General features: G+C 37.6%; 1 protein-coding gene across 1 annotated transcript in view; it reads left to right on the top strand.

The window, feature by feature from the left end:
- The window catches only part of LOC106871922 (dynein axonemal intermediate chain 7 homolog), a 96,307-nt gene that overhangs the window by 48,689 nt on the left and 35,118 nt on the right, over positions 1 to 12,500 (top strand). The window contains exons 8-10 of the mRNA XM_014918679.2: positions 7,058 to 7,212; positions 8,358 to 8,452; positions 11,851 to 11,977. Coding sequence (XP_014774165.1) covers positions 7,058 to 7,212; positions 8,358 to 8,452; positions 11,851 to 11,977 — 377 coding nt within the window. The remainder of the gene's footprint in view (positions 1 to 7,057; positions 7,213 to 8,357; positions 8,453 to 11,850; positions 11,978 to 12,500) is intronic.

The raw sequence follows: 12,500 nt of genomic DNA, 5'->3' as shown, positions 1-12,500 counted from the left end.
AATACTGGGGTCGATTCATTCAACTAAAAATTCTTCAAGGTGATTCCAGTATGGCCACAGTCAAATGACTGAAACAATTAAAAGTTAAAAGACATATAATTTTATTATTTATTCTTTTACATGTTTCAGTCATTTAACTGCAGCCTTGCTGGGGCACCACCTTTATATATATGTGTGTGTGTGTATAAAGTATAGTTTACTGTTCATTTAAGGTCAGATCAACAAAAATGTACTCCACACAGTGAGAGACAAATATCATTTAATTTCTTGCCATTAAGACATGTAGTTAGGCAGGTATTTATAACATGCCTTGTATCTCCAAGCAATCTTTAAGCTCTGATAATAGAGTTTATTCTGTTTGAAAATCAGAACACTGGTGTATGAGAAACCATGAGAAAAAATGAGAAGGTTGATGCAAAGAACTGAATGAGAAGATAAAAGGGTGAATACAAATATCAAACTGTGTAAATCACACCCTATGCTTAACCTTTAAATAATATACATGTATATTCTTTTATTTGTTTCAGTCATTTAACTGCTGCAATGCCTTTAGTCGAAGAAATCAACCCCAGGACTTATTCTTTGTATGCCTAGTATTTATTCTTTGGGTCTCTTTTGCCAAACTGCTAAGTTATGAGGATGAGGATGTAAACACACCAACATCAGTTGTCAAGCGTGGGTGGAGGGGACAAGCACAAGCACATTAACATACATATACATATATATACACGATGGGCTTCTGTCAGTTTCTATCTACCAAATCCACTCACGAGCTTTTGGTCAGCCCAGGGCTATAGTAGAAGATGCTTGCCCAAGGTGCCACACAGTGCAACTGAACCCGGAACGAGTGGTTGGTAAGCAAGCAATTTACCACACAGCCTCTCCTGCACCTATATATATATATATATATATATATATGTGTGTGTGTGTGTGTGTGTGTTTGTGTGTATTTCAGTTTCTGTCCACCGAATCCACTGACAAGGCTTTGGTCAGCCCAGAAGTACAAGAAGACACTGGCTCAAGGTTTCATGCTGTGATACTAACCTGAAACCTAGCTTTTGAGATGCAAACTTGATAACTATGCAACCGCATGCATACGTGTGTGTGTGTGGTATGTGTGTGCACATATATTCACATTTGTGTGTACATATGTAAACAGTATGCCTTTTGAAATTGGTCCCAATGGTGTTAGTTTGGTTAGCTTTTTCTCTTTTATTAAATAGCACTCAGTAATTACTGCTAAACACAGAAGCAGTGGTAGTCAACGTTATAAGTTACTTTGCAATATATTTGTCTCCAGTCATAAATTCTGAGATTAGTCTGAAAAGTTATTTATTGTAAAGTTAGGTTTACATTTCAGTTGTTTATGTCTATCTGAAATATTGCTCTCATGTTCGCATTCAAACAATGCATTATTAACTGCAAGAAACTGTCTATAATATTGAGGGGTCTAACTTTGGCTTTGCCTTATTTTGTTTGTTCTTATCATTCTTAACTTATTCTTGAGCTACCTCTATATCCACAAACTAACAAGGGAATGTCTACGTTGTCTCTAGGCATACTAGAGCTAACAGCCAAATCTACTTCAAAGCACACCATACTAAAATATTGAACATTTTATTTCTATGTATTCTTGTAGAGAAATATAACTTCTATATAAAATAATGAAAATATGAAATAACAGATCAAAAATGACTTTTCTTGTTTCATTTGCAAGACAGAGAAATATATTTTCTACAAATCAATACATCAATTTAGTTGTAACAAACTATGACAGACCACAATAAAATGTACATATGATAGGCTCTTTGATTTCAATATCAAGAATAAATACACAGAACAGGAAAAGGCTACACATATACTAAAATATGAATGCAACACTCCACAAAGTTTGTATGTATGTATATATGTTATGTATGTATGTATGTATGTATGATTGTACGTATGTATGATTGTGTGTGTGCGTGCGTGCGTGTGTGTGTGTGTGTGTGTGTGCACATGCGCATGCGTATGTGTGTATTCATGTATAACAACCTTCAGGGTTTCCTCTTCAACAAAGATAGTTAGTTCCATGTACTGCTTCTGCGGAGCAGGTTGGTGCATGACCTCTCTCTTCCGAGTACTGATCGTGAGGCCAAAGTCGTTGCAAGCAGTGGAGAAGTAGTTCATGCTCTAGTGCATCTGGGCCTCTGTGGCCACATTGAATGTGCACTCATCTGTGAACAGGAAGTTGCACACTGAGTCGTCTTCCACCTTGGTGTTCACCTGCAGTCTCTGCAGGTTGAAGTGTTTGTCATCAGTCCTGGCTCTGATCTCGACGCTAGTTTCTTTGTTGCTGCAGAAGGTATCCAACTGTATGGCTGAGAACATCATGCTGAACAGCATTGCTGTGGGGACATAGTCCTGCTTAACTCTATTAGTGGCTGGGGATGCATCAGAAAGACCTCGCTTGTTCAGTTCCTGAATGAGCATGCTGTCATAAAACTGTTGCACCATATTGTTTAATTTGTCCAAGCATCCAAACTTTGCCATGATTTTCCAGAATCCCTCATGACTTCAGGTGTCAAAGGCTTTGGTTAGGTCTACAAACGTCATGTATAAGTTCCCTTAAAACTTCTCTTAAAACTGCTCTTAAAACTTGCTGCAAAGATCATGTCAACTATCCTGTAGCCCTTTCTGAAGCCACACTGAGTCATTCATGTGCTGAGTGTGGTGGTCAAGGGGGTCTCTAGCAAATATCTTGCCAGTGATAACAAGGAGAGAAATTTTGCAAGGGTTGTCACAGGACTGCTTGTTTCCCTTTCTTTTGTACACTCTCCAGGGATGTGAACATTGACAATGAGGTTGATACACACATTACCAAGGGAAGCTCACATTTGGGCAGCTACATGAATCAGTGTGGGAGATGAAGTATTAGGCTGGCCACAAAGATGAAGGTGTACCAAGCAGTTGTACTGCCTACAGTACTGTACACCTGCGAGTGGAATTTCCAAATACCACTCCAAAAGCTAAACCACTTCCACATTAACTGCCTGAGAAAGCTGCTGAAAATCACCTGGCAAGACAAGGTCCTAGGCATGGAGGTCCTCTCTTGAGCTGATCTGCTGAGCAATTACACACTGCTGAGGAGAGCACAGATCAGGTGGGCAGGCTACCTTTGGGGAGTTGTGTGCCTGACACACAACTCACCAAAAGACTGTTTTACTGTGAACTGGCACAAAGCAAGTGCGTGCAAGGTGGACAGAAAGAGTACCTCAAGAATACACTCAAAGCCTCACTGAAGAGATTTGAGATCAACCCCAACACTTGGGAAATACAAGCACAAGACCACCCTTCCTGGTGAAGATGCACCAACAGTGGTGCCACCGCCTACATTAAGAAACAGAGATTACACGAGCACAATGAAAATGCAAACTATGCAAGTCCAGAGCCAACCCTTTGCCTTTCATCCCAACAGACCACCTGTACCAGATCTGCAGCAAAGCCTTCTGAGCCTGCATCGAACTGATTGGCCACATCTAGACACACCCTGCCTTGTCATCCCCTGTGTGATGACCTTGGTCATTGTCGACAATGATGGATGAACTAATAATAATAGTGCATGTATGTATGCGTGTATGTATGCATGTATGTGTATGTATGTGTATGTACGTATGTGTGTGTATGTAGGTATGTATGTGTGTATGCATGCATGTGTATAATCTATGTCTATATATATATATATATATATATATATGTATATATTTCAGATACATCATATATGTATATACATATATGATGTGTGTATTTGACAGATTTACTTGGAACAAACAGAACATAGATCCATGGAATTTGCACAAATATAAAATGAGAACATTCCATGACTATGCACTTGAGATGCAACTAGTGTTATAAACAAAGCAGACACATCAGTCAGTCAGTTATGAAAAGTTCTGATGTGGATTGGCAGTGATGCCAGTTAGTCTGAGAAGACAGAATTCAACTGTAAATCTATGTATTTAAGCTTACATCACTCACACGCCATGAGATCTTTTATCTTTTTCTGGCTGTCTTTTACTTGTTTCAGTCATTAGACTGCGGCCACGCTGGGGTATGGCCTCAAAGAATTATATTTGAACAAATCAACCCCAGTACTTATTTTTGTTTTTAAGTGGGGTACTTATTCTCTCAGTCTTTTTGCTGAACCACTAAGTTACTGGTATGTAAACACAGCAAAACCAGTTGTCCAGCAGTAGTAGGGGACAAACACAGATACAAAGTCACACATACACTTACACACACGCTCTCTCTCTCTCCCGCACACACACACACACACACACACACACACACACACACACACACACACACACACACACACACACGCACGCATATGCATGCACGTGCTCGCATGCACACACTCACACACACACAGTGAACTTCTTTCAGTTCCATTTATCAAATTAACTAACAAGGTTTTGGTTGGCCTGAGGCTATAGTAGAAGATACCTGCCCAAGGCACTACACAGTGGGACTGAACCTGAAACCATGTGGTTGAAAAGCAAACTTCTTACCACACAGGCATGCCTTTTCCTATTCACTACATTCAAATTAAAATTTTTAAAAAAGCAAATCAGGATGATCATGGTTGGAATGTCTTTCTCTTATGTATGCTTGATCAAGGTTGATCTGATATTAAAAACTACAACAACAATACCTGCACCAATTTTTTTTCATTTTGCAAGAATATGTTGATTCAGAGTATAAATGTAAATTCATATATTATATATTACAGATCTGTGTGTGTGTGTGTGTGTGTGTGTGTGTGTGTACACATACACACACACACATGTATAAGAGTGGGCTGTAAAGTTCATAGGCTGACTATAAAGGAGTGAGGCTAGAGAGTCTTGAAAGTGATCTAAGGTCCTTCATCCTGAAATTGCCACCACCAAGGAAAACATTGACCGTGTTCACCACATGTTGATGGATGACAGGCAACTGACTGTAAATGAAATAACCAATGCTATTGTCATATCCTGTGAGAGAGTTGAGAATATTCTGCACAATGAACTTGGCATGATGAAGGTTTCTGCTCAGTAGGTGCTACATCTTCTGACACCTGATCAAAAGTGCACTGGCTGATCACATCACGGGGAAATCTGACGTTGTTTGAGGCAGATCCAGCTGGTTTCCTTGAACGTTTTCTCATCCAGGAGGAGTGTTGGCTTCATCATTTTGAGCCAGAGCCAAAGACACAATCCATGCAGTGTAAACCTCTTTCTCTCCTGCTCCAAAGAAAGCCAAGGTCACTTCATCTGCAGGGATAGTGATGGTCTCTTCTAAAGGGCCACACCATCAATGGAGAGTACTCTGCCAACTTACTGAGGCAGTTATGAAAGCCTTTCAATGCCAGACACTTAGGAAAACTGACAAAAGGGGTTTTGTTTCATCAGGACAAAGCTTCAGTACACAAGTCCTTGGCTTCGATGGTTGCTGTCCATGACTGTGGCTTTGAACTGGTTGATCACCTCCCCCTATTCTCCTGATTTGTCCCCATCTGACTCTCATCAGTTCCCCAGCATGTAGAAACAGTTGGCTGAGAACTAGTATTGCAGTGATGATGATGTCATGTCTGCTGCCAATGACTTGTTTGAGCAACAGGATGAAAGCCTTTTCATCAATGGGATCCAAGCACTGCAACACCAATGGAAGGAGTGTATGGACTGTAAGGAGGACTATGTTGGAAAATAGACCATATTTGGTCATATTCCATATATATGCTGGCACATATGTATATCAGCCATCTAATGAAGCATTTTCATCTGATCTGTAACTGAAGAAGAATCAACTGTATTTGATGTGTCAAATGTGTTGTATTTAAACTTGGGTAAGAGATTCCAGTGAAGCTATTGAAGCATTGGTTTAAGCAAAAGCAAGAATGGTATAAGAATAAGTGATGCATGCTGGGAAGAAAATCTTTTGGGATGAGGAAATGGTAATTAGAAATGAAAATGAGATCAAACCCCAAATAAGTAGACCTGATAAATGGAACAAAAGAGAGAAAATTCTCCACAGATTTAGGCAGTAACATGAAAATAGTATCTATGTGGATGATAAATAATGAAGTATGTATTAGTTTAATGTGGTAAGTTTGATAACTGAGTCTGTCCTCGTATTGATTTCAGTTTTTGGCACAAAGCCAGCAATTATAGGGGAAGGGACTACTCAGTTACATCAATCCCCCAGTGTCCAACTGGTACTTATTTTATCAACCCCAAAAGGATAAAAGGCAAAATTAACCTCTGCAGAATTTGAATGCAGAACATAATAGAAAAAATGCTGCTAAGTATTTTGTCCAGTCTGCTAATGACTCTGCCAGCTTGCTGCCTTGAGACTGCACTCATATTGAAGTGAGGGTAAGGGTCATAATGAAAGCTTATTGTGTATAAATATCTTGGTCCTGTTGAGTCTGTGTCACCAGTTTGCCTCATAAAAATGTGATCCTCACTAAATTTGCATGGTTATCAGGCAGCTTATTGGTTGCTTTGTAATTCTGAGGATTTTTATTTACTCAGGAACTTTGTCAGTGAATGCATTGTATATCCTTAATGAAACACCTTGATGTTTGATTCAGTGATTCATAACATTATTGAAGAGAAGTGTAAATTATTTGATTAACTTTTGGAAAATATATTTACCAGTCCTGATTTGCAGAAGTGCTAAAGTCTTGTTTCAGTATACAATTGTTCTACAGGTGTTTCTCTCATAATTTCCTTGAGAAATTCTTTCATGCATTTGTCTAGCAGTGTCTTTCTGTGACTCAGTTCTCTACAAAATTATTTTGGATCTGCTAAGAATATCTTGACTGAAAAATTTCACTCTCTTTTAGCATTGTACAATTTGCTGGTTTTTCATTTCAGTCCTCTATTTAACTATTTCAGTAGTTATACATTAATACATTTGCTTTCCATAACGTTTGTTGTTCACCATTTTCATATTGACATTCTTTCTTTTACTTCTCATCATCACAATCTTTGATGTTATCTTAAATCTATGTTATTTCTTTATATTTCCTTAGGATCAAATCATATGAGTTTAAAGAATTTGGATTTAGTTTTGATATCCCTAAAGTGTTGGCCCTGACTGACTGTGCTGTTGCTCTCCTTTACACTGCCTTTGATCACTTATCTGAACAATGTGCAACCTACAAAGTAACTAGGAAGACATCTGATGGTAAGTTGCAAGCTAATATATGCTTTATGTCACCAAAATCATTAAAATACAGTACATATTGCATCACTTATACACAATATCATCAACACACTATACAAATGTCACCAATAAAGTATCATGATGTAATACACATTTGCTTTCCTTCTGATGTAACCATTACCAGATGCTGAAGACTCATGGAAAATTGGTACAGTTTTCAAAAGAAATACATCTAACTGAATCAACTACTTTAGGACAAACTGATTCAGTTAGACATATTTCTCCATTACATCTGCCAAGCTTTATTTTGTACTTTATAACTGCATTCATGGTTTCAAAACATCTGTATAACTTTTATAAGACAAAGTACATAGCTCTTCATTTCTCATCTCTACATCATCAATATATAAGAATAGGAGTCGTCCTTATAATAATTAAGAACAAGACAATCAGGCATTAGGTTGTAATCATGTAATTTTTATTCTAGCAAACATCTTGTTCATTTTGAAATGAATTGTAAAATCTTAATAACTGCTACTTTAGTATATTTTCATAAAAATGCAACTTTTTGTGCTACTGCTGCTGTTGTTGTTGTTGCTGCTGCTGCTGTTGCTGCTGCATAAAGGAGGTTGTGATGTTGTTAATTGTTGTTTCTAAGAGAGGATGTTTGACTGTGATTTCTAGAAGTTACATTCTAAAATTAATTGAAATTATTCAGTTAATGAATGATATCAATAATAATAATAATCCTTTCTATTATAGGTACAAAACCAGTAATTTCGGGGCAGGGAATGAAATGATTATGTCAATCCCAGCACCCAACTCATACTTATTTTATCAACCCCAAAAGGATGAATGGCAAAGTTGACTCTGACAGAATTTGAACTCAGAACATAAGGACGGATGAAATGCCATTAATCAGTAGTCATGATGGGTATACTGGGCTTCGTATTTATGTTGCCATGGTTTAGTGGTTAGGCAAAAGAGGCCAATAAAATAAGTACCAGCTTTAAAAAAGAAACAAGTAGTGGGGTTGATTTCATTCAACTAAAAATTCTTCAAGGCATTGCCCTAGCATGGCCACAATCTAATGACTGAAACAAGTTAAAGATCTTACTGTGCTTGGAAATACATAAACTGTTAAATTATATCTTTGACTGTTCTAGAACCTGTTGTTGAAACCAAAGAGGAGAAACCAGAAGAAGAACCTGTACCAGAACCCCCACCCCCTGAAGAGGAAGCAGCACCTGATCCCCTTGAGGTTATTTTTACTCCTTTCTTGAAGTTAAATGATTTTGGTAGAATTGGTTGAGCAATAGACTTAGAACCATGGGACATTCAGTTACATTTCTCTCTATCTTGACTTCAAATTCCATAAGCATTAACTTTCTCTCTCTGTCTGTCTCTGTGTGTGTCTCTCTCTCTCTCTCTCTCTCTCTCTCTCTCTCTCCTTAGGAATGATCTACAAGAATCACTTATAGCTGGTTTTATCATTACTATACAAATATTGACCTTGTCATTAAATAAACAATATTTTCTATTAGTTCAGAAGTATTAAAACTAGCTGCCAAGAAGGCAAGTGGGGTGGGACTATAATTTGAGGGAGACAATTGGTAGAATCAGCTGTGTTGTATCATGGACATTATGTTCTAGCTTTGCACAAGATAGATTTTGCTGAGGTTAGAAACAATCACCTTTAATAGCAGTTAGTGTGAAATTATACTTATACTTGATGTAATTGGCAAGTAGTTGTGACTTTAGTTTGAATGACTGTTGCTCTAATGTTGAATACATAATTCTGTTAAGTCACTCCTAAGTTTTCTATATTGGTCAGATTGCCAAGGACTTGCCAACATTGGCAATTTACCAATAAATGACTGCAGCTTATCTTCATGAATGAGTGGATGAACAGCTGAGAGCAGAAAGAAATGAAGAGTGTTCGCTAATTAAATGAAAGCAAATCATTAACAAATGCTTGAACAAATACAAGTTTATAAAATTGTTCAGTCGGTTCTGTCACCATTATTGTTTTCATCAACATCACCAGAAACATCATTGTCATCCTCATCATCATCATTATCATCATTTAACGTCTGTCTTTCATGCATTCATGGGTAGGACCAGTATCACAATTATATTTCCCTTTCACTGCCAGTAGTATACCATCTTTTCAGGTATTTTATTTAATTGCTATGATATCCTAAAACCATGGTGCCACATAAAAAGCATTGGTGTGAGTGCTGGAGTCACATAAAAAGCACTGGTGCTAGTGCCACATAAAAAGCACCCAGTATACTCTGTAATGTGGTTAGTGTTAGGAAGGGCATCCAGCTGTAGAAAACAAGCCAAAACAGACTATGGAACCTAGTTCAGCCTGTGGCTTTGCCAGTTACTGTCAAGCCATCCAACCCATGCCAGCATGGAAAACAGACATCAAATGTTGATGATTATGATGATGATGTTCTCTCGTCTAATCTGTTTGTATGTTCTCATATCTCCTTTGCTTTACCTCTGATAAGTTCCTTGCAAAGTGTCAGTTGTTTAGTTTTCACTTATCATATAGCTCCATACCAAACTACCTCTCCTTCACTTTTACAGTCACGAATGAGAGTGTTTGTGGTTGATAGGCTAAAGTAAGTAAATATTTACTGACTATTCTGTATTCAACTACATTGCATGATGTCATCTGAGGACAGCTGCAAGAATACACAGCATTTGAGAGATAGGTGAGGAGACAGCACATCTGTTGGTCAGAGGTTGGAATTTGTTGGTTTATTATCAATTAGCTGGATGGCTTTCATTTGCTGAAAGATGTGATGCAGGATAATTTTGTGTGTAGCAATAGAGCCACTCCAAATGTGGGTTTCACTTGAATTTTGTAGAGCATCAGTAACTGTGAAGCTGAAGTATTTTTTTCTCAAAGAGGGAGCCTTGTCATTAAAATGGGGTTTTGCTATATTATATAAGTAAAATCTGCAGGAAAGTTAATCAATTATTGTGAACTCTCAGATTTGCAATAACTCTGAGGATTTCAGTTGTATGTCTAAGTTAAGTAGAAGATTGTTTCCCTTATGTGCCGTTGTTGTTCATTTTTGCTATTGAAGAATATTAAGTTGTTTTGCCTGCATTTGGAGGATGTTTTTCAGGTCTTTGAGTGTGGAGCCTGTACAGGTTTGACTTGTGGCATCTAGAGTGGATATGGTTGACACTTATGATCAAAAAGTCAAGATGTGAAGGATGGAATCATTTGGATAGGTGTTTACATTGAAGTAAATGACAGCATTTTATTAATGTACTGGAGAAAAGTTTAGGCAAAACAGTGAGCCTTGGGAACACCAGATCCCATCTTTACTCGTAGTTGTAAGTCTTTTAAGGCACGAATCATTTAATTATAAAGTGAATGGAGTAACTGTTTTTAAATTATAGTTAAGTATCTTGTTTGGTTATGCTGTATGTTAACAACTTATCAAACTGATGTTAATATTTTTAATGTCAGTTACAAACAACAATTCCGTCTCTAAATGCTTATTGATGTGTTTAGCTGAATGGTTAAGCTCGAAGAATGTAACAAAATTGCTGACTATATTGAAGTCATTCTGCTAATAACTCTTTACTCTCAACATAGTCATCCAATCCTTAAAAGATTATAGTTTCTGTTGTGATTGACATTTTATTAGATTTTTTTAAACAAATTTTTATTTGAAGATTCATTAAGGTGCTGTAGATGATACCATTTATCTCCCTGTACTTCACATTGCATCCCTACCATTGTCCTTTATCACCTCCTCCTCCCCATACACTCCCCATTGTATTCCTACTCCTTTTCCTTATTTCCCCCCACCCAGCACTTCACATTGTATCCCTACCATTGTCCTTTATCTCCTCCTCCTCCCTCCCTGCACTTCACATTGTATCCCTACTACCCTTCCTTATCTCCTCCTCCTCCCTGACCCACTCTTATTTTCCTTCCTTCACTTTCTCTCCCCCAAATTGATATTCATTATGTCCGACTCAATCCCTGTCTCTAATCATCTGTTCCTCTATCCTGTTTTCTCTCTTATTGATCTTGTACCTTGAACTCACACCTCTCTCTCTCTTTCTCCCTTTCCAAATAGGGAAGCAGTGCATTCATCTCTTCAACAAAACACCTCTCTCATACTTTCATATCCTTCAATACTATTTTCCACTCAGTTCAAGAGCTTTGTCTTGTGAGTACTCAATGACCTCAAGTACCCTGTACACTCTGCAAAGTGGTTGGTACTAGGGAAAACATCAAAGCTTTAGAAACCATGCCAAAGCAGACATTGGGGTTCAGTACGGCCCTATGGCTTGTTTGTCCATGTCAAACCATCCAACCCACACCTGCATGAAAAAGAGGACATTAAATGATAGTGATGATGATGATGATGATGATGATGAGTTTCTATCTATGCTGAAAATATCGAGAGAATTTTAATAAACTTCAACGGTGCAGTGAATAGGATCATGAATGTATGGCCTGAAAGGTCATGCATTCATGGAATCGGTCCTGCTCATAGGTGTATATTGTCCATATAATGTGTTGAAGAAACAACAAGTTGAAGTCTGAAAAAAGTATTCCTTGATTATCATATCTTCTGAGATTTGTTCATCACCAACAGTTTACAGTTTGTCTTGTAGGATATCAGTGCTGCTCTACAAAGCCTTAAGTTTTTTGATGATCCAGTTCCAGAAGGACCTAAGCGTGTTGACGTGAAGAAAGCTGAAGAAGAAGACGTGGCAGAATATCCATTCCCTCAATCTCCAGGTAAGCAATAGTAAGATGTGGCATCAGTATTATTACTTATTTGTTCTTTCTTATAGGTTCAAAAATTTTCATTTCTGAGGTGCTGCATCCAAACAGATCACATTTCAAACTCATGGTTCATGAAAACTGTTTTCATAACTCATCACTACAGATCAGTACACAGAAATATAGTCTTTGAAGTATTCATACCCGATAAATTTTCAGGTTAGCAGATAACTTCAAAAGACAGTCTAAGGGTCAAAAGAGGATTGTAGGCAGCTGGGTCAATTCAGTTCTATATTTAAGAGATGAGGAATTGTGTACATTATTTACATTATTTACATTCAATGGATATTTGTCCTCATCTTGTTTGTTGTTAACACACCGTTTCGGCTGATCCTTCTTCAGGTGTCTTGGGGAAATTTCAAACCTGGGTTCTCATTCCTAAGGTATTTTCCGATGTTGTTATTATTATTATTATTATTATTATTATTACTAGCAGAAATACCCGGCTTTGCCCGGGTTAAAGAGAATAATGAAATCT

This window comes from Octopus bimaculoides, chromosome 13, assembly GCF_001194135.2.
Source record: "Octopus bimaculoides isolate UCB-OBI-ISO-001 chromosome 13, ASM119413v2, whole genome shotgun sequence".
Lineage (NCBI taxonomy): Eukaryota > Metazoa > Mollusca > Cephalopoda > Octopoda > Octopodidae > Octopus > Octopus bimaculoides.
Note: the sequence above shows the minus strand (reverse complement) of the source record. Positions and strands in the feature narration are given on the sequence as shown.